The 26,440-nt window shown below is 42.6% G+C and overlaps 1 protein-coding gene across 1 annotated transcript in view; it reads right to left on the bottom strand.

Moving 5' to 3' along the window:
- The window catches only part of LOC145408030 (roundabout homolog 2-like), a 345,608-nt gene that overhangs the window by 18,321 nt on the left and 300,847 nt on the right, over positions 1–26,440 (bottom strand). Inside the window, exons 12-15 of the mRNA XM_080278831.1 lie at positions 25,304–25,493; positions 22,730–22,955; positions 21,664–21,907; positions 18,936–19,156 (exon numbers count right to left, since the gene is read on the bottom strand). Coding sequence (XP_080134957.1) covers positions 18,936–19,156; positions 21,664–21,907; positions 22,730–22,955; positions 25,304–25,493 — 881 coding nt within the window. The remainder of the gene's footprint in view (positions 1–18,935; positions 19,157–21,663; positions 21,908–22,729; positions 22,956–25,303; positions 25,494–26,440) is intronic.

Below are 26,440 nucleotides of genomic sequence, written 5' to 3'. Positions count from 1 at the left end.
GTGTGTGTGTGTGTGTGTGTGTGTGTGTGTGTGTGTGTGTGTGTGTGTGTGTGTGTGTGTGTGTGTGTGTGTGTGTGTGTGTGTGTGTGTGTGTGTGTGTGTGTGTGTGTGTGTGTGTGTGTGTGTGTGTGTGTGTGTGTGTGTGTGTGTGTGTGTGTGTGTGTGTGTGTGTGTGTGTGTGTGTGTGTGTGTGTGTGTGTGTGTGTGTGTGTGTGTGTGTGTGTGTGTGTGTGTGTGTGTGTGTGTGTGTGTGTGTGTGTGTGTGTGTGTGTGTGTGTGTGTGTGTGTGTGTGTGTGTGTGTGTGTGTGTGTGTGTGTAAACTGTACTGCAAGTAAAGGTGGGATAGAGAGGATTAAGCAAAGTGTATAAGTTGATGGAGCAGAGAAGGGAGGTAAGAGGGATGTAAAATAGAAGGAAGTAGGGACAAAGGAAGAGAGCTGGGATGAGGGAAAAAGAAGAGGGAAAAAGTTAATGACGAAGACTGATGTGGAAGAAAAGGGGGTAATAATTATAGAAGGCAATGAAGCTGGGAAGGAGAGAAGAGGGCAAAGGGGAGGAAGATGCGCATCGTGGTTGAAAATGGAATCTGGGAACACTAAGAAACGAGGAGAGAGCAAGGGAATGAATGAATGAATGAATGAATGAATGAAGGAAGGAAGGAAGGGAAGAAGGAGAGTGGGGAAAGAGGGAGGGAAGGACGGAAGGGGAAAGGGAGTGATGCAGGAAGGAGGGGCGGGAAGGAGGGGAGGGAGAGAAGTAGTGGGCCTACAGTAACAAAATCGGAGAAGGAATCATGGTGGAGTATTCATCGTGGGAGGGAGGGAAACCTAGAGTATGTTATCATGGAAGGGTAATAAAAAGGAGGGATGGAAAATAAGGGCAGAATGAGGAAAGATGGGTAATAGGAGTGAACAAGGAAAAGTGAAAGGATGGAGACGTAAAAAAAGGACATGGGAAGGAGGAACGTAGAAAAGGAAAGAAGAGAGAAAGCGATGGAAGGAAACAGGGAGGAAGAGAAGGAAGTATGGTGACTAAAAATGGGAGTAAGGATGAAAAAAGCGAAGACAGGAAAGAGGAAAGGAGGGAATGAGGGGAATGAGGTGATGGGGGAAAGGAAAGAAAAGGAAGTAAGGAAGGGTGGAAGGAAAAAAACAAAAAAAACAGAGAAGCGTATGGTAGCAAGAAGCATGGTGGAATATCGATCAAGGTAAGAAGGGAGGGAAGTCGAGGGAAAAATATACTGTAAAATTCAGGAGAGAAATGGCGACCATCCCTCTATACATGGGATTACTGGAACTCCCTCCACCGTCTTTTTTCTCTTCAAGTACCTCCCCCCCCCTCCCCAATTTTCTATTCCTTCTTCGGCTTCTCCTCGATTTATCCAGCATATTACACCTCTTCAATACCGTATATTTTAGAATTTTACTTCAGGTACCGCCAAATGATAATACTTAAATTGAAAGCCTCTTATTAGGTAAGGAATTAACATTAGGATCATAACCAGTCTCCATTAACCCCTTCAGCATCATCGCTTCCATTAGCCTATATTTTACCTATCTTGCTAACATAAGACGATTTCACACTGCGTAGGGGAGACCTCTGACGGTGAGGGAGTTGAAAATAATCTCCAATGACCCTTTTATTACCATGACGTCTTTTCTAAGGTATTTTAGTCTTGTTATCGCCGGACGAGTATCATACTTATTTTTGCAGAGACCTTCGGTACTGAAATACAAGGTTTGTCATACACCATTTTTTTCAAACCCCAGGCTTAAACAAACTTCTTATCTTAACGTCATGGGTATAGTTCATCATCATCATCATCATCATCATCATCATCGTCACTTACACTAATGAATGGGATTGGCACTATGCTGCATCCAGAAATATGAAGGAAAAAAAAATAGCCTACACTGGTACGAAAACTAACTACAAGCTGCCTAGTAGTAAAAGAGAAAAAAGTATATTTTGTTATATAAAAATATTTACTGATTTCCCAACTTCCCAAAATAATATTCCACTAGACTCTGAAAAGGGCCGTACCGGTACTGAAATTGACATACGTAGGTAATAAACAAAAATGTAAATGGATATCCCGTTAAACAAATAAAAATGAATAATCCATCATACTTTCCGCAATGGGTCATACTCAAATAACCAAATAACTAAAAGTACTCTCCTGATCCAATTGAATCGTCTGTTGCTAGCAAAAATAAATAAATAAATAAATAAATAAATAAATAAATAAATAAAAATAAAGAAAAGCCTGATGGGAGCACGATAAAAAAGATTCCATCATTTTGCAGGAATTAAAAAAATGTCTTCAAAAAGAATTCATGTTATTTTCTTACAAAAATAAAATCTATCGCGCTCAGAGACTGAGGTGGTCTTAAAACTCCCGGCAGGATTACGATTTTCAAGACTTTTTTTTTTTTCTCCCTAGGGTAAGATATTTAAGGAAAGGCCTCACGAGTGGTTCAATTTCCTACCTCCTCACACGTCCCTTCCTCCACAAGTACTCTCTCTCTCTCGACAAGTCTACCTCTTGATTTTCTTAGGTTTCTCCTTTTTTTCTTTTTAGTTCTGATTTATTTTCTTTGCCTTCCTTGCATCCTATTTTGACGCTTCTTTAAATTTCTTGCTTCCTTCCTCCCTTTTTTTTTTTTCTCCCTATATCTATTGTCTCCCTTTCTCCTTACATACTCTGCTGTGCAAATCTATCTTCTTTTTTGTTTTAATTACTTTTTTTTTTTTTTCATTTCATTTATTTTTCTTCCTCTCAATACCCATGATATTCTTTGCCTCACTTTGTACTGCTCTCCATGAAGTTCCATCTTGCACTCTAGTCATCTTTTTGTTGCAATGGACAATTATTTGACCCACGTTAATACCAAACAACTTCATTTCAGCTGAGAGAAAAATTGGGAGTAAAGTGCTGATATTGTTATTGTAAAACAGCTTATCTCTCTCTCTCTCTCTCTCTTTCAAACTTATCCTCTCCACCCCCTTCCCCCGTTTCGCCCCCATTTCCCTCCTTCTCCCCAGCTGCCTCACACCCACAGTCCTCTAAAACGCGCTACAGAACCAGTGAAGACATTGCGTAGAGACGAGAAAAGTGAGTCAGGGAGAAGTAGGACTGTGAGAGACTGAGTGGCAAATGTTGTGAGGTAGTGTCGGGAGGGTGGAGGGTGATGGATGGAAAACTTGTTGCCTTACTATCTTAGGGCCTTATTCTCGTAGACTTAGGGGGATCTTCAGCACCTTTTCCTTATCGATAAATTTTACATAGTACAGTACAATACAGTACACTTCAGCATTCCCTGGTACTGATTTACACCCATTTACTATCGCCATATTTTACGTATATAACATGTACAAGAATACGAGACCCTGGATAACAGACGATTTGCCTGTGGCAAATAAATCCTCGGTCTGGTGTTGTCCGAGTAGTGAAATACAAAACAGTAGGTCTTAAGCCTACGTGTTTTAATTAGTCTTAATTAGTAATAAACGGTTGGAAAAAAGGGGTAGTCCGCCTACTATAGGTCTTGGGAATACGACTCTCATACTAACAGAATAATTATCACAAGCACAGCATATCATACGAAAAATGAGCAGTGAGGCGTGGCTGGCGAGGAAAAAAGACAGTGAGGGAAAGAGCGGAGTAGAGGATGGGTGCAGCACGGAATGGTGTGATGAGGAAGGAAGCAATGAGACAAGGTGAGGTAAGACGATGAGGGGAGGGGAAGGGGGAGTAAGGGTAAGGCAGTGAGGGGTGATATAATTGATATTCCTCCTAGCTCTGCCTCTGGCCTAATGCCGCCACTCCTGTCACGCTCCCTGACTCACCTCGCCTTGACTCGCTACAAGATCTGCCTGCCAGAGGTACGCCGAAGTGCTGAGAGATGCTTATAAGTACGGCGATGTGCTAAGAGGCATGGTGTGAAATTGGGGTATGCTAATAATGAATATGTGGTGTCAGGGATACAATATACGGTCGTGAAATTAGGAAAAAAAATTTTTGCTAAGGTCAAGGTGTAAGGAATATGCTGTATATCATATTATGGATTACGACGACGGTTATGATGATGATGATGATATTCGGCGTGGTGCGGTCCAACTTGTACCATATAAAGCGGCTGTTTAGTTGGGCATTTGATGTTAGCGTGACTGGCGATGTACAAACAGAGCGAGTGGTATTAACTAGATTTGGTAGGTCTGTGTTGTGAGTCGGTGTTGGGTGATATGTTGTCATTTTTTTTTTTTTTTTGAAAGTGAGAGAGAGAGAGAGAGAGAGAGAGAGAGAGAGAGAGAGAGAAAGAGAGAGAGAGAGAAATGATACTTTGTGCAGTGCTTCAGATGGTGTGTGTGTGTGTGTGTGTGTGTGTGTGTGTGTGTGTGTGTGTGTGTGTGTGTGTGTGTGTGTGTGTGTGTGTGTGTGTGTGTGTGTGTGTGTGTTTGAATTTCTAAATAATACACTTAAATCACTGTGTTAGAGGGTGCTATGGGGGACCTCCTGAGCCAACGAGACTACCCCTGGCGTTAAAAATACAGTATGACGTTAGATGGTGTGTTAAGTCATAATCACAGGTAATAACAAACGACCCTCTACACTGGTATGGTGTAATCTATAACTGAGTGATTATGGGGCACAATGACAGAGGATATGGTGTTTGATATTCGGTATAGTGCAAGGTGAATTATATCTGGAATTTTGGTGCGGCAATATTCAACTGGTTAAGACTCTGGAATAATCTAAAATGAAGAAGATCAGGAAGAGGATACATAGATGGGGAATATGGTGCCTGATGGTGTGGAATAAGTTAATGCTACCGAAATCATGGTGCAACAATACTTCTGTCCCTCGGCATAATGTGCAAAACTGGTATGAATCAACAAGGAGAATAGGAAGAGAATTCGTCGAAGGGGATTATGGTGTTGGATAAATGGTATGGTGTTAGTTAAATCCGAATTATGGCGCAAATATAACAGTGGCTCCTTGATATTGGTATAATCTTTAGTACTATAAACACGGCTGGAGAATGTGGTACCAGATATACGGTATGGGATCAAATAGAGTGTTAAGTTTAGAATCAGGGTGCAAGAATTCCCAATGATCCTCGACACTGGTATATGCTCAGTAACAATATACAAAGCTAAGGAATACGGTGCTGGATGTTCGGTATACTGCCAGCTAAAAAAAAAAAAAAGTGGATTACAGCACAAAAATAGCTGATTATCATGAAAATTGGTATTGCGATCAAGTTAACGTTCAAAACTGGTATAATCTGCAATTAGGACACAGCTGGAAAATATAGGTACATGGTATATGGTATGGTGTAAGCAATAAAAAGTCTCAATAATGATGCAACAATACCAGATGATCCCCGTTACTGGTATAATGTACAAAATTGGTACAATCTGGAATAATGGTGTACACAGACGCAGAATATGATGCCCCATGATTTATAGTACGCAGCCATATCAAGCATGAATTACGGTGCAACAGTACCAGATAATCTCGCTAGTGGTTTCACGTGCAATACCGGCACAATCTTGAATAATGGCGCACACAGAAGCAGAATACGGTGCCTCATGATATACGGTGTGGTGTCGGCTAAATCAAACGTGGATTATGGCACAAGAATACGGGATGGCCCTTGACGGAGATGGAGGAGGGGGGTGCAGCGAGGTCACATTAATTCCGCCTCACGTAGCGGCTCTCTCAGGGCGGCGATGACCGTCCCTCTAGTGGCACCCTCATATTGACGGTCAGGGCAGGCTGGCACTGACACTTGGGCACTATTCCTCTCTCTCTCTCTCTCAGCAACTAAATCACCGTCTCTCCTTCACCCAGCTCAATCACTTCTCCACTTCCTCACCTCCTCCAGTTTCCCAGTCTTCCTCATTCACTCAAACTCGCTCACTCGCTCTCAGTCAAGGCAGGCTGCACAGTGACACTATTTCTCTGCCACACTTTCCTTTCCCTCAGCTTCAAACCTTCCTCCACATCTTCCCCAACTCACCAGCCTCCTAATTCATTCATTCTTCTCTCCTTCTCTTTCCAGCCCTTCTCATTGACTAAATCGTCCTTCATTCCCACTCACTTCATTAAAAAAAAAAAAAAAAAATACAGGAGACAAAAAAAAAAAGCTGTCCTTTCCCGAAAAAATCAAAGAAGTCAAAATCAGGATCCGTTCAAGATGTCTGATTGCACTGTGTTTAGAGGACTGGATTTTGTAGGCCGAGGGGAAATACAGACTGGGCAAGGGAGTTTCAGAGCTGACCAGAAGAACTAAGTGTATCTGTTCCTCTTGCATTTGGATGATGAACAGAAAATGGAGGGGGGAATGCGTTGCCGAGAGGGTACTGCGCGCCACCGTAATAGGGGAGGGATGTAGGTAGTCACTGAGAAAAGCAGTATAAAAGAAACAATGTGAGAGAGAGAGAGAGAGAGAGAGAGAGAGAGAAACACTGCTATGAAGAGAGAGGGTGAGTCAGTAATAGAAGGGGGAGTCATTAAGGTAACATTTAACCTAATAATCTTTCAACTATAAAGCGCTTTTCGTTTCATTTTTGCTTCGACCTACTATTTTATTTAACTTTGGTGACACGTTTTATAGAGTAGAAGTTTGCTGGAGATTGTTTCTAACCCCTCCGCAACTAGAAGTTTCAAGATAAAAAAAAAAAATCGTCTGGATGCAGTAAATATAAAGTAATTGAGATATTCTAGGGCAGCGAAATGGCGGGGGACAGGGCGACATGGAAGCGATTTGTTTGTGGCCACCCCTTACGGGATTAAGGCGTCTGGCAATAGATAGATAGACAGAAGATTTTAATTGCCTCCATCCTCCCTCTCCCTCTCTCTCTCATACGCCTTGCAGTCCCCATTCTCTTCGTTCTTCCCTGCATCATTCGTATTCATCTCTTTCTCTTCCATCCTTCCTCCTCTTCTGGGTTCTATATATCAATCTCTTCAGCCCGAGGACGTAATGTATTATTTTTTAAATTCTCCCTGTCTCAATATTATCCATCTTACGTAGCATTTTCGAACTGGAGGGGTTAGATTCTGCCTTGATTAACCCTTTCACTTCGATGACATTCTATATTCCATTATCTCTTCCACCAGACGATTTTATTCTGCTTTAGAGAGACTTTTCAAACTGGAGGTGTTAGACTGAGCCTTTATTAACCCAATCACTATCACAGATCCGCCTTAATTAAATAAAATACAACCATCCTAACATCATCAAAATTCGTCCTCGGAATAAAGCGGTTGAAAGCTGAATAAAATCGTCTGGAAGCAGCAAGAATACAGTAAAAATCAGAGGTCACCGGACTCAAGGGGTTACGTGCTCAAATCACTCTCTCTTTGTGCATCTTTTACACAACGTCTTTTTGTCTCCAGCTTACTTCCTTCATCTTCCTCTCTCTGTTTTCCTTTCTTTATCTTCCTCTCTCCACCTTCATCTCCAACTTGTCTTGCTTTCTCCTCTCCTCGTTCCTCTTTAACCTGTCTATCTTTACCTTCTCTTCACCTTTCTCCCTTCATTTTCTCGTCATCTATCTCCTCTCCGCATTCCTTTTTCTGTCTTCCTTTCTAACTTGTCTGTCTTTACGTTCTCTTCACCTCTCTTCCTCCATCTTCTCGTCATCTTTTCCCCTCCACCTTCTCTTCACTTTTCTCTCTTCACTTTTGTCTCTCCCTCATCCACTCTCCATCTTTTTCTCTCCATCTTCATTCGCCATCTTCCTCTTTCCATCTTTTTCTCCCCACATTCCTACCTCCATGTTTTTTTTTTTCCCTTCACCTTCCTCCCTCGCACTATCTCCATTTTCCTCTCTCCATCCTCATTTCTCTATCCTTCTCGCGTAATCTTTCCATTTTCTTCCTCTCTCCATCTGCTTTTCTTTCCAAATTCCTCATCTTCACCAACCTGTCTTCCTCTCTCCACCTTTTCCCTCTCACCAACCTGTCTTCCTCTCCAGCTTTTTCCTCTTTCCACCTTCCTCTATCTTTTCCCTCTCTCTATCTTCCCCTCTCCATCTCCAACCTATTTTGCTCTCTCCATCTTCCTCTGTCCATCCTCCTCACTCCATTTTTTGATCCTCACAGTGTTTCTTCTATCTTCTAAATATCTTCGCTGCAACAAGTCTCCCTAAAAAAAATAAAAAAAGATGTCTAGCCGTAACAAAAGTAAGAGAAATTAAGACGGAACACAAGGGAATGGGCGAATTCTTCCACCATGATGACAGTTTTTATATATTACTCAGGCTGCCACCAGACGATTTAATTTAAGTTAGGAAGCTCTCTAAAATTCAGGGGGTTAATGAGAGCTCAATCAAACCCCTTCAAAACGAAACGTCTAAGTTGACAAAAAAAAAAAAAAATCGTCGTTTGGAAAAACCGCTAATTGTCTGGGGGTCAGTGAAGGCTGTATCTAATCCCTCCATTTAAAACCATAAGCTGAAGAAAATCGTCTGGAGATGACAAGAATAAGCTAAAATTATCATGGAAATGAAGAAAATAATGGAGAAGAACTGAAGAAAATAATGGAGAAGAATTGAAGAAAATAATGGAGAAGAATTGAAGAAAATAATGGAGAAGAATTGAAGAAAATAATGGAGAACTGAAGAAAATAATGGAGAAGAACTGAAGAAAATAATGGAGAAGAACTGAAGAAAATAATGGAGAAGAATTGAAGAAAATAATGGATCTAATTTCTACACCATTCACGAGAGGAATCCCCATCTGGCAGAAGCTGATAAATGATAAGGGCGTTCTGTTACTGATGGGGTCAATGAAGATAGTTTTTTTGACACATTAACACAAGATACGTTTTTCTATTTCCCTTGAAGCGGCATGAAGCAGTCTGGAGGCAGGAGGAATACGACTAAAACACACACACACACACGTTATGGTATCGAAGGAGTTAACAGATAAAGAGCTTTACTCCTTGCAGGCTTCGGAGATTTCCTAACACCAGATCCTTAGCGATTATTCTGCACAATACCTCAATATCCTCTTAATAATTACGGATGCAAGTGTGTGGATATTACAAGGAAAAAAAAAACGTACAAGAAAATGGTCCGGTACAGTACGCAAATAGCTGAGGTCAAGTTGCTAAGAAATCTACAGTGTCACTTGCAATCTACCTTTTTATTTATTTATTTATCTATCTATCACTAGCCAGTTGCCTTAACCCAGTAATTAGTGGCCACAAGCAAATCGCCTCCATGTCATCCTGTTCTCTGCCATTGCGCCGCCCTCTCTCCAACTCACATCCTCCTCTCTCACATAACTCTACGGATATATCCCGTCCCTACATCCTCAGTCTCCCCCTCCCACTTACCCATGTCACCCTGTTCCCTCATAGCGCCGCCCTCCCTCCAACTCACACCTTTCTCCCTCATATAATTCTCCACTCCATCCCTCCATCCTAGGCCTCCCCCTTCCACTCACCCTCCACCTCACATGCACATACTCTTCTAGTCAGTCTCTCTTTCTCCACTTAATACTGCCAACAGTTTCTAACCACTGTACTAGCGGAGGTATTTTCCTGTAATTCCGTTTGAGTGTAGCGAGGATGAGAGACAAAAGACGTCATCGAACTGAAGGGGTTGACTGTATTCTTATTTTCGATCTCCAATTGCAACTTCTGTCTCTGTCTCTCTCTCTCTCTTCCTGACGCGTCGTCCACACGCGCCTAATATCTTTCTATCTATCTATCTATTGCCTGATGCCATAACCCCGAATATCTTACCATTTGTTATATCTCTCTCCTCTCCTTCCCCCATCCCCCCCCTCTCTCTCTCTACCTATCTATCCCATCTATCTACCTATGTATCTATCAATCTATAGCTATAATTACTCCATCTCAGTATCTGGCTATCGAACAAGGAGGAAGGGGAGAGCATGACGAGAGGAGGGGAGGACGGACACACACACACACAGACACAGAGAGAGAGAGAGAGAGAGAGAGAGAGAGAGAGAGAGATACACTAACAAAGATAAGAAGGGAAAATGAAGGTAATGGGGGAGTGATGAGGGAAGAAGCGGAGATAAGAGAGAGGGAGACGCGAAATAAGGGACGGAAATAGCAAGAGGGAATATGACTGCTTGGAAGGAGGAACTTAAAATTTACCTACAAAAATAGTTCCGGCAATGAAAATTAAATTAATAATGGTTTAAACGTGTTACATGCATAAACAGATAATACATATGTTCTACGGTCCTATTCAACCCTACGGACAGTAATGGAAAACAGGTTGCAGCGGCACCTTGAGATTAATAACTATCATTCTATCAATCTATACCTCTACCTACACCTGTATACTTCTTATAAGGACAACAGACAGGAAAATACCAGTGCTGTATATCGCTTATTTATACAAGATGCTTCCGACGGTGGTTATACCTAGACAGATAGATGTATGTGTGGGGAAAGAGAGAGAGAGAGAGAGAGAGAGAGAGAGAGAGAGAGAGAGAGAGAGAGAGAATGTAAGGAGGGAGAAGTGAAGAGGCCGCTGGTCACACGACGGGTAACAAAGGTAAAGTTGGAATCCGAGAACTGAATCCGGAATGCTGGCTGGAATCTGCTCCCTCTCCCTACACTCCCTCATTCTTATGCAGCAGCCCCTCCTCTCTCTCTCTCTCTCTCTCTCTCAATTACTCCTCCATGTTTCTCCTTCTCGCTGCGATTCCCTTCCATTTCTCCACCTTTATTCCCCCAAATCACTTCTCATCCATTCTCCACAACAGTCTCTACTGTATCTCTCTCTCTCTCTCTCTCTCTCTCTCTCTCTCTCTCTAAAGCCTAAAGAAAATAGCAATCTATTTTTGTTTAGGTTTTATCCCCCGTCTCTCTCTCTCTCTCTCTCTCTCTTTCTCTCTCTTTTACTTCGTCTCCTAATTTACTTTTCTTTTTTCCTTCGTATTTTAATATTCCACTCCTGTATCTCCCTCTCTTACCGCACATGCGACTACCCATCTTTCAACCCTCGTTTTTTTTTTTTTTTTTTTTTGCTTGTCAACTAACATTATTAAATATCATCAGAAGTCTTCCCATCACTTTCACAGTTAAATCTCCACCACCACCACCCACCACCATCATACACCATCATCGTCATAACTTCATTTTCATTCTAACCACCACCACCACCACCACCATCATCATACACCATCATCGTCATAATGTCACTTTCATTCTTCATCGTGCATCTTTCCATCTTCACGTTTTAAGCTTAACTGAAGGACTCTAGACTCCTTCTGTACGCAAGGCCTTTCCAAAGATGAGTCAGGATATAGCAGGAATAACCAAAAAAAGAAAAAAAAAGAAAAAGAAGACGTTACTATCGAACCCTTCAGGCCAAGATGGTCCACTGCAATGATGAAAAATCGTACGGAGCAGGGAAAGAAAAAAATAATCTTCCCTCCTATATTTCCTCTCGTTTCATTCACGTTTCCTTGATTTTTCCCTCCTTCCCGCTCATCCTCCTAACTATCTATTTTCTCCTGAACATTTTCCCTCTGTTTAGACCACTATCTCTTCCTTTCGTCCATTTTTTCCAACTTTCCCTTCGTGTTCATCTCTTCATCTTATATTCTGTCCCTCTCTCCGCCCCTCATTTACCTTCCCTACGCCATCTGTTTTTTTTCTTTCTCCCTCTACTTCCCTCTGTTCACGTTTTCCTCCCTTCCTACCCATCTTTCCTTCCCTATACTCTTCTCCATTTTTTCTTCCCTCCAGGCTTCTTTCCTTTCTTCTATTCTCATCTATCCTTCCTCCTTTTCTTACCCTCCATTCTCGTGTTCCTCTCTCTATTTTCAGCTTTTCTTCCCCATCTTCTTATCCCCCCCCCTCTCTCTCTCAACCACATTTCCTTCCCTTTTACGCATATTTTTCTCGCTCCCTCCCGCCCTTCGTTTTCAACCTCCTTCCTTTTCCTTCCCTCCATCTTCTTTCTCCTTCATTCATGCCCTGCCCCCTTTCAAGCCTTTCTTCTTTATCTTCTCATTTACCTTTCCCTCCCTTTCCTTCTCTCCACCCTCTTCTCTCCGCATTCCGTTCCTACGCTTTCTTTTCCCTCCCTTTCCTTCCTTCCACCCTCTTCTCCCTGCTTTCCTTCATCCGCCCTCTTTCCCCTCTCTTTCTTTTTCTCCACCCTCCCCCTCCCTTTCCTTCCTTTCATCCTTTTCTCCCTCCCTTTCCTTCCCTCCACTCTCTCTTTCCTCCCCCGTTGCACCCCCACCCAAACCTTCCCTCCGTCTCCGCCTTTTATGTGTAGCTCAAACGACCTCGTCAAAGGTAACAGAGAGAGGGAGGGGCCGGAGGGAGGAAGGGAGGAGCCGGAGGGAGGGAAGGACTGAGAGAGGGAGAGACTGGAGAAAGGGACCCTACTCCACCATAAACCCCTCGTCCAAATTGTAAATCAAGTGGTAGCCAGGCGTCACGGGCCGGGGTTCGAATCCTGGCCGGGGCACAGAGCTCTTCATCCTTTCAATCCAGACGTCTATTCGCTCGTCTGATCTGTGTGTGTATGTGTGTGTGTGTGTGTGTGTGTGTGTGTGTGTGTGTGTGTGTGTGTGTGTGTGTTTATCTATTCAGGCGTCGATTCCTTACTGGCGCTCTTCATCCTTTCAATCCGGACGTCTATTCACCTGCCTGAAACGTGGTAAAGTGTTTTTTCTGTGGCTATGTTCTTTATCTCTCCAAGGTTTAGTTCCTGGTACGGATGCACGGCTTTTCGTCCCCTCAGTTCGGATGTCTAGTCACTCGCTTGAACTGCGCCTCCTCATTAATTTTGGTTTCATGTGGCTTTTTTTTTTTTTTTTTCTGTTGATAGTCTGGCTTACTGGGAGAAACTATGGGGGTTTAGGTGCTAGTGTACTTGGTTCGATTCCTGATGGGGACGGAGATCTCTATGTCCTTAGTCTTGTCGCGTACTCCCTGCCTTGGTTGGGTTCTCTCTCTCTCTCTCTCGCTCCCTCTCTAAGCTTTTTTCCCGTAGATTTTCTGATTTACTTTAAGAGGATCCGAGGCTCTGGGCGCTAGTTTTCCACTTTCACTCAGGCCGTCTACCCATCAACGCGGTGTATGGTTTGGTGTTTTTCTCTATACTTTTTTTTTTTTCCTATGGATATTTTGGTGTTCCGGGAGAGGGTTTGAAGTTGTAAGTACTTGTGACTAAAGTAAAATTCGTGGCAGGGGGAGGGGGGGGGCGGACATCTTCATCCTGTTGACCCCACTGTCAATTTACTCACTTCGTCTGTATCTTTTTTTTATTTTGGAGGTGTGTGTGTGTGTGTGTGTGTGTGTGTGTGTGTGTGTGTGTGTGTGTGTGTGTGTGTGTGTGTGTGTGTGTGTGTGTGTGTGTGTGTGTGTGTGTGTGTGTGTGTGTGTGTGTGTGTGTGTGTGTGTGTGTGTGTGTGTGTGTGTGTGTGTGTGTGTGTGTGTGTGTGTGTGTGTGTGTGTGGTTTGCTGGGAGAGAAACTGAGCTTTTAGGTGTTAACTGATGATGTGTGGGAGGTGTAGCAGAATTCAGGAGAAAATAAGAGTTACAGATACTGAATGCCTTGGGAGGACAGGGACTTACAGGTGTGGGACAGAGTAATGGAATAGAGACAGGACGGATTATATGTGTTGGTCAGGCTAAACTATACGTATCTGTGAGGTATGGATGAATGAGTTGTGGTAGAAATCTGGGGTAAAAGTTAGGCTATTGATAAACGTCTCGTGGGTTCGAGAGTCACTCCTAGGTGTGGGACAGAAAAATATGGAAAGGGGATAGTAAGGGGTGAAATGAGAGTCAGGCTAAAGGCTAAGTGTTAATGTGGTATATGTGAGTGGTGGTGGACATCTGAGGTAAAGATGGGTTACAGATAAGGGATTCCGTGGGTACGACAATAACTACTAAGGGTGTGAAAAGAGATGAAAGGATTAGTAAGCGTTGGAAGTTGGAGAGTGGGGCTGAGGTTCAGGTGTTAGTGTGGAAGTGAGTTGTAAGGGTGGAACAAACACGCTGGGTGTGAGAGAGAAATAGAAAAGGGATAATAATCGATGGACGTGGGATAGTGAGGCTGAGGTTTAGTTGGATGAGTAAGTATTTGAGATAAAAGACAAATGACAAATGGAACTTTCGGTTGCAGGAGAGACATTTTTGGAGTGGGACAAAGGGGAACTTAAAAAGAATACTGACTAGTGGAAGTAGGTGAATGGGGCCGCACTACAGCTGCTGATGGAGGACAGATGTGAAGGAAATGTGGCAAAAGACAGGGTTCCGTGGGTGGGATGGACACTGTTAGGGCTGGAACAGAAAGGATTGGGAAAGGGATAGTAAGTGGTGACAATGATTGCGAGAGATTGGGAGGATGTGAGACGAAGAGATGATACATGCAGGAATGAGAATGATGACAGACATGAGTGGAGACTGAGATCTGACATAAGGGGAGACAAACTGGACAGGTGAGCGGGTGGCTAGGGAAAAAAGTGAGACTAGAGAAAAAATGAGACCAGAAACATGACAGATGAAGGTGGTGGCTTCTGTAGCAGTGTGAGACTAGAGGCCTTGAGAATAGAGAGGATAGAATAACAGATGGCCACTGGGGCATGATAGATGAACGAAGTGGGTAGAGCAGCAGAGAGTGAGCGTAGAGAGCCTGAGGGATAGTACAGCTGATGATGAGTATGGTGGTGGTTGCATCATCATGAAACACACACACACACACACACACACACACACACGACAAAATCTTCCACAGGTATACCCATTAATGTTTAATAATATTCAGCTTAATCCTGCATCATCCTTGAACATGCTTGGGGTTTCATTTACTCGGGACTTATCTTGGAAAGATCATATTACATCTCTTGTAAAATCTGCTTCTAAGAGATTGGGTGTGCTAAGCCGACTCCGCTCTTTCTTTACCCCTGCACAATTGTTGACTCTATACAGAGGTTTTATCCGCCCCTGTGTGGAGTACAACTCTCATGTGTGGGGAGGCTCCCCACATACAGCTCTTCTCAATAGGGTGGAGTCAAAGGCTTTTCGTCTCATTAACTCTCCTCCTCTTACTGACTCCCTTCAACCTCTGTCTCTTCGCCGCACTGTTGCATCTTTATCTCTTTTCTATCGCTACTTTAATGGTCACTGCTCCTCTGAACTGTCTGCTTGCATTCCTCCACCTCTACGACGGGCGCGTAGCACCCGTCTGGCAGCAAACTCTCATCCCTTTTCTGTCCAACTCTCTAATGCAAGAGTTAACCGTTACTCCCAGTCTTTCATTTATGCAACAGGTCAACTCTGGAACTGTCTCCCTCTGTCTGTATTTCCTGCTGCCTATGATCTCCAGTCTTTCAAACGCAGTGTGTCCAGGCATCTCAAAATGATCGGATCTTGAATTTGGCTCTCTATTGTATTTTGTTTTTCTCTTGGAGGGAACTGTTACTGCGGGCCATGGCCTTTGGTTCCTTCTTCCTCGCATAAAAAAAAAAAAAACACACGCACACGCACACGCACGCACGCACACGCACGCACGCACACGCGCACACACACACACAGGCACGCACGCACTGACCAGGAGCACAACAGGTGAAAAACTGGGATTAGTCAGAGTAATCTAGGTGAGTGCTTAGATCCCCCCCCCTCCAGCCTCATCTCACCTGCTCTCTCTCTCTCTCTCTCTCTCCGCAGATCTTCCTTGTTTCCTACCGACTCACTCACCGTCTCCTGTCTATCCTTCTTGTTTCCTACTGACTCTCTCTCTCTCTCCAAAACCTAAAGAAAATAATCTTTATTTTTGTTTAGGTTTTATCCCCCGTCTCTCTCTCTCTCCCTCCGACGCTCCTACCCCCCCCCCCTTTCCTCCTGTCTCCTTCCTTCCTCCATCATCTTTCCTCCCTGCTTCCTCCACCTGTCACTCCACCGCGTTCCCTTCCAAATTTTTCCTCAGTATTTTATCCACCAACACTCTGCCACCTACATCACTTCCTGTAATTCATCCCTTTCAGTAAGATCATGTATTTTTATTTCTGCTTCAGAGAATCTCCTCGTAGTGAAGAGTATATCACAATATTCTTCTTCTTCTTCTTCTTGGTATACATAATACAAAGGAAATCTACAAGTTCATATATATTTTTCGTTTTCTTTCTCCCTCGCATTTATTCTTGATTGACTCAGCATACACTAGAGAGTCTGTTCCCTGAGTTCGGCAGTCATTCTACGCGCAACAGACGGCCTCACCGTACTTTTCAACGCCTGAGACCTAACACCCACCGTCCATATTGAATAACAAGGCTGTCTCATTCAGGACATGTCTGTAGGTCTTCTGAAACATCGTCTAGGACTGCCTCATTGAATTTAATATCAAGCTATTCCTGATCAGCAACAACACTATCATGTGACCATCATCTTCCTTCATTAAATTTTCTGAAATTAGATGGTATAGTGAATTAAATACTACGGAAAAATGCTCCTTTAACTCGCTCTATAATCTGCAAACTAATTTCTGACACACCGTAAAGATTCCAGTGCCTCCTATCCTTCTATACCTTTACCAGCTATCTTTGCCACATTCAACACCTCTAACCCTTTTTCCCCTTCTGTTCATGCCTGCACTATTTCTGTTTCGCCCTACTTCTCCTATGTCCTCTCCTCATAACTATCGCTTCGTTCTAGTTATCCCTATCCCCCTCCCTTGCTTCTCCCCCTCGCAACATCACCATCCCTCCCGATTCATCATCTGTCTTCTCTCCCTCATAACGCTTCCATCCCTCACACACACACACACACACACACACACACACACACACACACACACACACACACACACACACATACTTCTTTCTTATTATGTACCTTCTCCAATCCCTCCTTCCTCACCCTACATCCTCTCTCCAACATAACATCCCTATCCCTCCTCACTTTCATATTCCTATCCTCCTTACTCAGTACTGCATCTCATCCTTTTAACTCACTATTTTCTATCCCCATTCCCTATCCAACACTTCTCACCCCCATCCCCATAAACGCCCATGCCAAGCCCCAATAAACCATTCCCCATTAAGGCTCTACCCACCCCATTAATCCTCATGTCACGCCTCCCTAAACTATTCCCCCATAAGACTCCCTCTCCCCCATAAACTCCCATGTCAAGACCCCTTAAGGCATTCCCATATGACTCCCGGCCCCATAAACCCCATGCCAAGCCTCCAAAAATAATTCCCCCATAAGGGTCCCACTCCCCCCATAAACTCTATGTCATGCCTCCCTAAACCATTCCCCATGACTCCCCCGTCTCCCGAAACCCCTCACCCCATCAAGCCCCACCTAGCCATTCCCATAAACCCCCCACCCATCAAGTCCCCCCTCAACCATGCCCCCATAAAGCTCCCTTACCCCCATAAACTTCGCCCCAACACGTTCCGACGACGACGTAACTTCCGACAAAATAAAACCGTGGCAGTAAAGTCGTCTTGGTGCTTACGTTTACATCCTTCGTCCCCTCCCCACCTCCTTCACCCCCTCACTTGCTCTCCCCTCCCCTTGCCCTCACTCAACAACCCCCCTCCCGCCGCCCTCCTTTGTTCGTACGAGAAGAGATGGAAGATTTTTTCATCATCGTCGCCGTCCATCATCATCATCATCGTTGTAATTGTCATCGTCAGCGTTGTAATCATCTCCACTCTCATCATCATCTTTCCCCATTACACTGTTCTTTAAAGTAACATTGTGACTTTGTCCTCTGAAGCACTTTCACCAAAATGGAATCGCACTATCCTCGGCAGTTAGAATGAACATCCTCACATTAGTTTTGGTGTAAACAGGTGAACAGACACACGAGCAGACAGACAATGGGAGGGAAAACATCATCTCACGGTAGGGGTGATGAAAAAGAAAACATAACAAAGAGGCAAACATAAAATAAATATGCTTCCAATTGGCATAAAATAAGACATCATCATCAACATCATTAACCTGACCTCCACTTCCACCTCTCACTTACAGACAGGGTGAGGTATGATCCTGCGAGAAATTAAAGGAGGAAAACACAAAAAGGGGAGAACTAACAAAAACATGGGGTATAATAATAATAGTAGTAGCAATAATAATAATCCATCCATCCATCCATCCATCCATAATAATAATAATAATAATAATAACAATACTACTACTACTACCACTGCTATTACTACTACTAATAACAATAATAATAACCATAACAATAACATTAATAATATTAACATAATTAACATAGAGAAACTTCCTAATCAGGTGAAAACACACTAATTCTTCTTCATAAGGTAAAATATATCGAATAATAATAACATGGAAGAGGTAAAATAAAAAGGAAACCTGTCACAAGAGTAAAATAAAACCGCTTATAATAAATCAAAATGCCGGAGATAATAAATACTGCGAAAAAGGTAAAGTATTGAGCGTAAAAATCGGAGAAGCCAGAGAAGTAAAAATTAAATATACCACCTTACTAATGAGGTCAATAAATCTGATATCATTAAGTAAACCTGCAAGAGGATAAATAATTAGTTTATCAAAGGAGTAAACTACATCAAGTAATAAACCAATGATATAGCTAAATATAACACACATACAGTATATATAAGAAAAATCGATAAACAATATACTACATATAAGGTAAATATCAGATAAAAATCAATAAACAATATACTTCTTAAGGGGTAAAATATATCAAGAAAAATTTATAAAGTTACTAAGGGTACAGATGAATAAATTTAAACCTGCAAAAAAAGTAGAAATCAATAAATCAGGTAAAAAAAATAATCGACTCAACAGAGGTAAACAGATAATTGCACTAGCCAAACAGGTAGAAATAAACAGGTAAAAAAAAAAAAAAGGAAAAAGAATAATGAAATCAAAAGTGGAACAAACTCAGAAGAGAAAATATAAACTTTACCGTCCATGGCTCTCTTCTCATTCCTCTTTCGGCGGTAAAACACGACGGCGACGAAAACTGAGAGGGCGACGAATCCTGCCGCACCGACTGCTCCGATGAACCACGTCTCCCTGAGCACCGTCATGAGTGGGGAAGTGACCCGGCGTGCCTCATCTGTCCCCACGCTGGCTGACGGGTCCTGCAGCCACGTGTGACCCCCGCTGGTTGGACCCTGGCCTGCCCTGGGGATAAGGAAGAGGTGGAGTAGTTAGGGCGGGGGGGTGTCAGAGAAGGAGGGATGATAGAAGGTATAGAAGGTAAGAAGGTATGTAAGGAGGGAGGAAAGACGGGGATATGGAGGGAGGTGGAGGGAAGGGAGGTAGGGAAGAAGGGAAGAGGGAGGGGTGGGAAGGCAAGTATAGGGCATAGGTGGGGAAAACTGATGACCAAATGAGTAAGTGGAATGAATGACTGAATGAATAAAGGAAAAATGGGTGGACAGAATGAAAAAATGAAGGGATGGGCACGGGCTGAAAGTTGAACATGAATCAAATTACGTACCCCTATTCACTGACCTTCACATTTCCACAATACTGCACATGAAAAAGTTAAATTATAGAAAGAAAGGGAAACGATGGAAGAATGAATGAATAAATGAATGAATGAAGGAAGAACAGTTGGATAAAAGGAAGGAAAGAAGGAAAGAATGGAACAAACAGAACGGATGAAAGATGAACAAGGATGTAGGCTCTAGATTCCTATTCACCGACCTTCACATTTCCACAATATTACACGCCATCAAAACCCACGACCCAACTGTTATATATATTGGTCCCATAATTAAAAGAGTGAGGGATTTAGGAGGGAATTAAAGTGACGTGTCCTATCCAATATAACTGAAAATGCAAATTAATCATTAATGACCAGCGATTCACACCAGTTTTTAGGGGAAATCGCTCAAATCACGTTTCCACAAAAGCGACTATTATAAGAGCGTGCGGTGCCTGCCAGATTGTCATGGATGGTTAATGGATTATATACAGAGAAAATCATCATCATCATCATCATCATCATCAAATACAATACCAACAACAACGATAACAGTGTAACATCACCATCGGCTGCATCATCATCACCACTGCCATCATCATCATCATCATCATTAACCACGATACCAACAACAATATTAACAAGTGTAACATCATCATCGGCTGCATCATCGTCATCACTACTGCCATCATCATCACTATCATCATCATCACTTATCATCATCATCACTTATCCTAATCATCATTACCATCATCATCACCACCACCATCATCATTATCACTTGTCCTACTCATCACCTTTATCATTTTCATCATCATCATCATCAATACCCAGTCTCACCAATACATGGGGTATGTATGTGACTTTCAGAAACAAAAACATGAAAACGCAATAGTATGAAAACAATAAATTTTTAATAAATGGAAATAAAAAAAATGAATAAATAAACAGCCTGCCACATATTACTCTCTTTGATGTGTAGGGACCCGTGGCTAGGCTATGACTGTCCACAAATATTTAACCCCTATATCACGATGACTCTCTCTCTCTCTCTCTCTCTCTTTCTCTACCACTGTCCACAAATATTTAACTCCTATATTCCGATGACTCTCTCTCTCAGCTACTTACAGACCAAAGATATTCTCCATTTTTTCTCTCATACCATCACTTACCAAGGGAATAAGAAAAGGATGAGGATATTGTGATCTTAATTATGTACTTTTTTTTCTTCATTAACTTTTACTTTCCAGTTTTTCTTTCTTCATCGTTTTGCTGTGTTTCTCGTTTTTCTTTTTGTTTTTCATTTTCTTAACATATCCTTTTCCTTTCTTCTCAATCGTATTCCTTTCTTTTTCACCTTTCTTTGTGCTTTTTCCTCCATCCTTATTCTTCCTCTTCCTTGCTTTTTTCTCTCTTCTCCTTTCCCATTTGCCATCTTTTATTTTTATTTTCATTTTTTTTTTAATAGAAGCCATCAGGGTAATAAAGAGTAAATCTGGGAACCTCGGCCTTTTCAATCTTGCCGATGACCTAGTGATTTACGTGTCAGCTTTGGATTATAGGCCGAAAAAATTACCTGAAAAAGTTTGGCGCTGAGAGAGAGAGAGAGAGAGAGAGAGAGAGTTACCTAAATACAGACGAACTTTGTTGATCTGTGTAAGAGGCTACAAACTTTTTACCCTGATATTGGAAGATATTCTGTATGGCCATAAATAGTATTAAAAATTACTTACGAACTGGATGGGGTGAAACATTTTAGACATTATTTACTATTAATCTCTAACATCCGACGACGCATTTAAACAATTTCTAACCATCTCCATACGATAATAGTCAGTTTGCTGAGATATATGGAAATTAGTGATCAGACACTGCATTAATGGAATTCAGTACTAGAATTAAATAAAACTGTTATTTGAAAACGTCCGATGGTAAGAAGAGGGAAATGAAAATAAAAAGACTGCCAATACTCCTAGGGCAATGCAGGACGGCCTTTAAAAAATCCAGCTCTTCTTCGCAAAGTTGATAAACTCTAGGGATATATGAAGCCCTATTCCACGTATTTGTATGGGTTTATCTATTACGCCATAAAATCCTTTAAAATGCACTGCAAATATGATAATGATCATTCTAAAAAAAGACATCATTATGCGTGCCAAACAACAATAAACATGAAAACAAAAAAATACCAAGGACTCACTTTGTATGCGCAGCCACAGTAGCAGTGAAGTGTGCCCCAAAGGTAAGATTCTGCAAGGTAAGACTGAGCTGCGATCCCGGCACGGTGAGGTTGGAGTGCGGCTGGGTCTTGTTGATGAAGAGCCACACGGAGAACTGCACCAGCCTGCCGTTGGTGTGCTGGTGCGGGGGCGGCCTCCACGACACCACGGCGCTCGTACGGTTCAGTACCAGGCTCTCCACTCCTGATGGTGGCGCTGACGGCACTGTGGTGGATGGGATAGTCTCTTAAATTTTGTTTACTTCGGTTTATACCTTGACTGAGAAAAATATTAATAAAAATACTATACTACTACTACTACTACTAATCCTACACAACTAATAGTTTTAAACACTGCTTTAAAACATGAAATATATTACTAACCCCCTCCGCTAAAATGACGGTCTTTTAAAAAATATTCTTGTTACCACCGATCATTTTTCTAAGAGAAAAATCAGTCAAAATAATGAGACAATAAAAAAGCCTCCATTAACCATGTCACGATAAACGTTTCCCCTCCTGTGAACAGCATCGTCTGCGGGATGCAAGAACGAAAAGAACTCAAATGCACTGATACCCACAGCATATTACTGGAAATTTCGTTTCTTTGCCCAACATAAATAATGCTTAAAAAGGAAAAGACACAATATTCCAAAGCGCCTCCCTCATCATCTTTTGTAGTGCAGGCCAATTTATAGCAGGAAGGGTGACCGTGGATGGAAAAGAAAACAAACTCCAAAGTCCTCTCTCTCACCAAAGCAAGACAAAATCCCAAGTTCCTCTCTCTTCAGAAGACAACAAAATCCCTCCCTGTTCACGAAAAAAATTTACAATGCACCACCTCTGACTAAAAGAAAAAATCCCAAAGGCTCTCCTCACCCAAAGAAAACAAAATCCCAATCTCTCTTCTCACCAAAGGGAAAAATCCAAAAGTTTCTCCTCACCAAAATCCCCAAGTCTTTCCCCCCGTAAAAATAAAGTCCCCCGTATGAAAGCTAAACCCCAAGTTCCTGATACAAACATACACCAAAGTTCCTCTCTCCCTCACCATCTTCTTTAGTGCGTGCCAGTCTGGAGTTGGAGGGGTGGCCGTGGATCCCGCCGTGGTAAGGGACGATGAAGAACTCGTACTCGGTGAATTTGTTGAGCTCAGTGACGGTGGTGCTCTCGGGGGCCGTCCTCTCCACCGTCAGGGTTTGGAAGTCGTGGCGATTTGAGCCCAGTTCACGGTAGCGAATGTAGAACCCTTCCATATAGTCACTGAACTCCTTGATCTGGGAACAGGGGAGGTGCAACTTGAGATGGTGTGGTGCAGAGGAAGGCTGTGGTGCAGGTGATGTGTGGTGGGGAGAGAGACGTGTGGTGGAGAGAATGTGGCATGTGTGGTGCGGTCCGTGGGGAAGGAGAGGTGTGGAGAGAAAGACTGTGGTCGCGCAGTGGTGTGGTGGGATCCATGGGGAAGGAGAGGTGTGTGACAAAAAGCCTGTGATGACGTGTGGTGGCGTCCGCAAGGAAGGAGAGAGGCGTGATGGAGAGCATGTGGTGGAAGGTGTGGTGGGGTTCGCTGGAAGGGAGAGAGGTAGGATGGAGGGTTAGGATGTGGTGGAGGTATGTTGCGATCTTTTGGGAAGGTGAGAGGTGTGATATACAATAATGATGTGGCGGTGAGGTGAGGTGTGGTAGAGGATACGTGGAGAAGGAGAGAGGTGTGATGGAGATAAAATGTGTCGTGAAGTGTGGTGGAGTATGAGAAAAAAGGTTTTATATGAAAATGTGGTGAAGGAGGGGTGTGGTAGGGAAGAACAGGTGTCATGGACAGAAAAAGTGGTGGTGGTGGAGAGGTGTGGTGGAGGATAGAGGTGTGGTGGATGATAGAGGTGTAGTGGGGGAAAGAGGTGTGGTGGAGACGGATAGAGGTGTGGTCGAGAAGGATAGAGATGCTGTGGTGGTGAGGAAGATAGTGGTGAAGGAATGGTGTGATGGAGAAGGAAAAAGGTGTGATGGAGAGAAAAAATGTGGTGAAGGATAAGGAATACAGGGAGGAGGACGAGGAGGACGAGTGACGTGATATGAGGGTAATGAGGATGACAGAAAAGGTGTGAGTGTGGAAAGGGAAGACTGGAGAGAGATAAAGTGTGAATGAAGAGGAGAAAGAAAACAGGAAAGAGAAGAAAGAAAAGAGGTATGAGATGAAAGAAAAGAGGAGGAGAAAGAAGGGAGGAAGATGATGAAAGATGATGAGAAATAATGAGGAGGATAAAGGTAAGAAGGTAGAAGGTGTGTAGCAGGCAGCAGGTGCGAAGGGGATAGAGTGAGACTTAGATGGAGAGAGGTGTGGATGAGGAAGAGTGGAGAAGAGTGAAGATATGTGGAGGAGGAGAGGGACGACTGATAGATTAATTGTCTGATCGAAGAAAAAAACCTCGTAATGTATCCAAATTTGTTAGTGCAGCAAAATAATAACAAAAATGAAATGTTATGTCAATATTCGCATCCCAAACATAATAACAAAGTAAATTTAAGGTCAATCGTTGAAAATAGCATCCTCCATTTATCTTTCAATTAAGGTTAATGGCGGTTGATGATATGATTTGACACCGATCCAATTAGGTGTTATATTTGACTAACTTTCCAAGCGAGTCATTGACGCGATTAAATTCTAAATACCTGTAAGTTATATATAACATTAAACTTCCAAGTGAGTTTCATGACACTGGATGGGTTAATATAACTATCATTCCAAGTTCGTCAGATGGCTGTGGATGGCTCTATATGATTAACCATCTAAGTCAGTTTTCTATTCAATCATCTTCCAAGCAGTTTTGGACTAACCTTCCAAGTGCGTTTGGTGTTGAATGATTTTATCGGACTAACCTTCCAAATCAGTTTCTGGGTGAAACTTTTTCATGTTACTAAAGTTTTTCATATGATTAACCTTTTAAATAAGTTCTGCTTTGACAAAGCTGTTGACTGACTTGAGAAAGTATTTCACTTGGCTCATCATCATCATCATCACCATCATATCATCATCAGCTTGGGTCGGCTCACTACAAGATACAAGCCTCTCCCATTGCTTTTTTTCATTTTGCCTTATTGGCTGTCAGTCTGTTCCAATATTTCTAGGAAATCTCACCATCTCATCTCGCCAACATATTCTCTGTCCCTCTCAATCCATTCACCCCATCGCTGGATTGCCATCCAGTGACCCTGATTGTTCATATGTTAGGCTGTTCTACGAAGAATGTGACCTGCCCGCATCCATATCTTAACTTCCTTTTTTAAATGTACTGATTAGATCTTTTGCTTTTGTCTGTTCCCTTATCCAGGAAACTCTCTCTTTAACCCTATGTGACATCTGTAATCAAATTCATTCCCCTATGATCTCTCAAGTTTATGTTCCAAGGGTTCTGTTTGATTCCATGTTTCCGATCCAAGTTAGACGAAAGACACTCTGATTAGCTTATATAATCGTCTTATTTGACATGACAATTACATACTCCTCATGTAGTTACTTAATTTACCAAAGACCTAAACCCCATTCCTGTTCTTTGTTGGATTTCACTGTCATAAACTTAGTTTCTTATTTGGCTTATCTTCCAAGAAAGTGTTTGATCTCACTAACCTTCCAAGTAAGTTTGATGGCTGTAGATGAGAGCGGTGTGGGCGGGAGTAGTGTGACCAGTGGGCGTGAGAGGACGGCCCTCACCTGGGGGTCGTCCTCTTGCACCCCACCGCCGCCTGCACGCCGGCCCCCAGTCACCAGTGGGGCAGACACGGGCGACGGTGCAGATATACCGTGCATGTTCATCGCTCTGAGTTGGGAAGAAAATATTACAATACTTTAATTCTTACAAGGCAACCAATATCAGACCCTAAAGCAGACAGTCCACTCAATTCTTTACTTCCCTATCAGGAGTATCTGTGCCTGACATTTACGGCGTGACCAATCCCTTTTTCCCAGGTGGCATTCTGTGAGTAAAAAAAACTAACCCTCTCTTGGATGTAAACCCTTATGAGCCACATCTGGTTGTAGCGTCTTAACCCACTCGGCCACCAGGCGTCCATTTACTAGCACTGTTACCACCTAACGTAGTAAATGGCTTCCTGGTCCACAGTACGACTATTTGGCTTGTCATTTGGCGCAACATGACCTGAAGTTAGCAATATATCACGTGAGTCGATGGTGGGAAAAGAAAATATACTCTGCTTCCATTACAATAGGGAGAAGCCTGATTGAGCTTTCACTTTTACAGGTCATCCAAGAGTAAGATTAATTATTCCTCCCATAGATAATTACTGAGCAAAGGAGATGGCCAATTACACTCTGGATAAAAAAAAGATAATACCTTCCTCGAGATGAGAAAATTGGGTCAACGACTAGGGTATTTGAACCCCAGTCAAGTTCTGTCAAATCCTGTACTGAAATGTGGTATTAAGTACTTGTTCTTTAAAGTATCTCTGAGAACAAATAGACCACATTTCAAGAGCACGGTATTTGATAACAACCACTCACGGCCGAGTTATCCCAGCATTTGGTACAATTTAACCAGTGTCCTTAGTTTTGGTTTGTGGGGGGTTTTCTGAAGACACATCATCGTGGCAAAGTTAGAGGGAAGAAATAAAAAAATCGAACATTACTTTCACTCTTAGAAGGAAATTTTCTCAATAACATACTTATATACATGTCATTAATGCACACCTTAATATATACATGTCTATAGTACAAACCATAATATAAATGTCTATAATACACACTCCA

This window comes from Coenobita brevimanus, chromosome 75 (genome assembly GCF_032717465.1).
Source record: "Coenobita brevimanus isolate Jiangsu-jjx chromosome 75, ASM3271746v2, whole genome shotgun sequence".
Lineage (NCBI taxonomy): Eukaryota > Metazoa > Arthropoda > Malacostraca > Decapoda > Coenobitidae > Coenobita > Coenobita brevimanus.
This window is presented reverse-complemented; position numbering and strand designations above follow the sequence as displayed.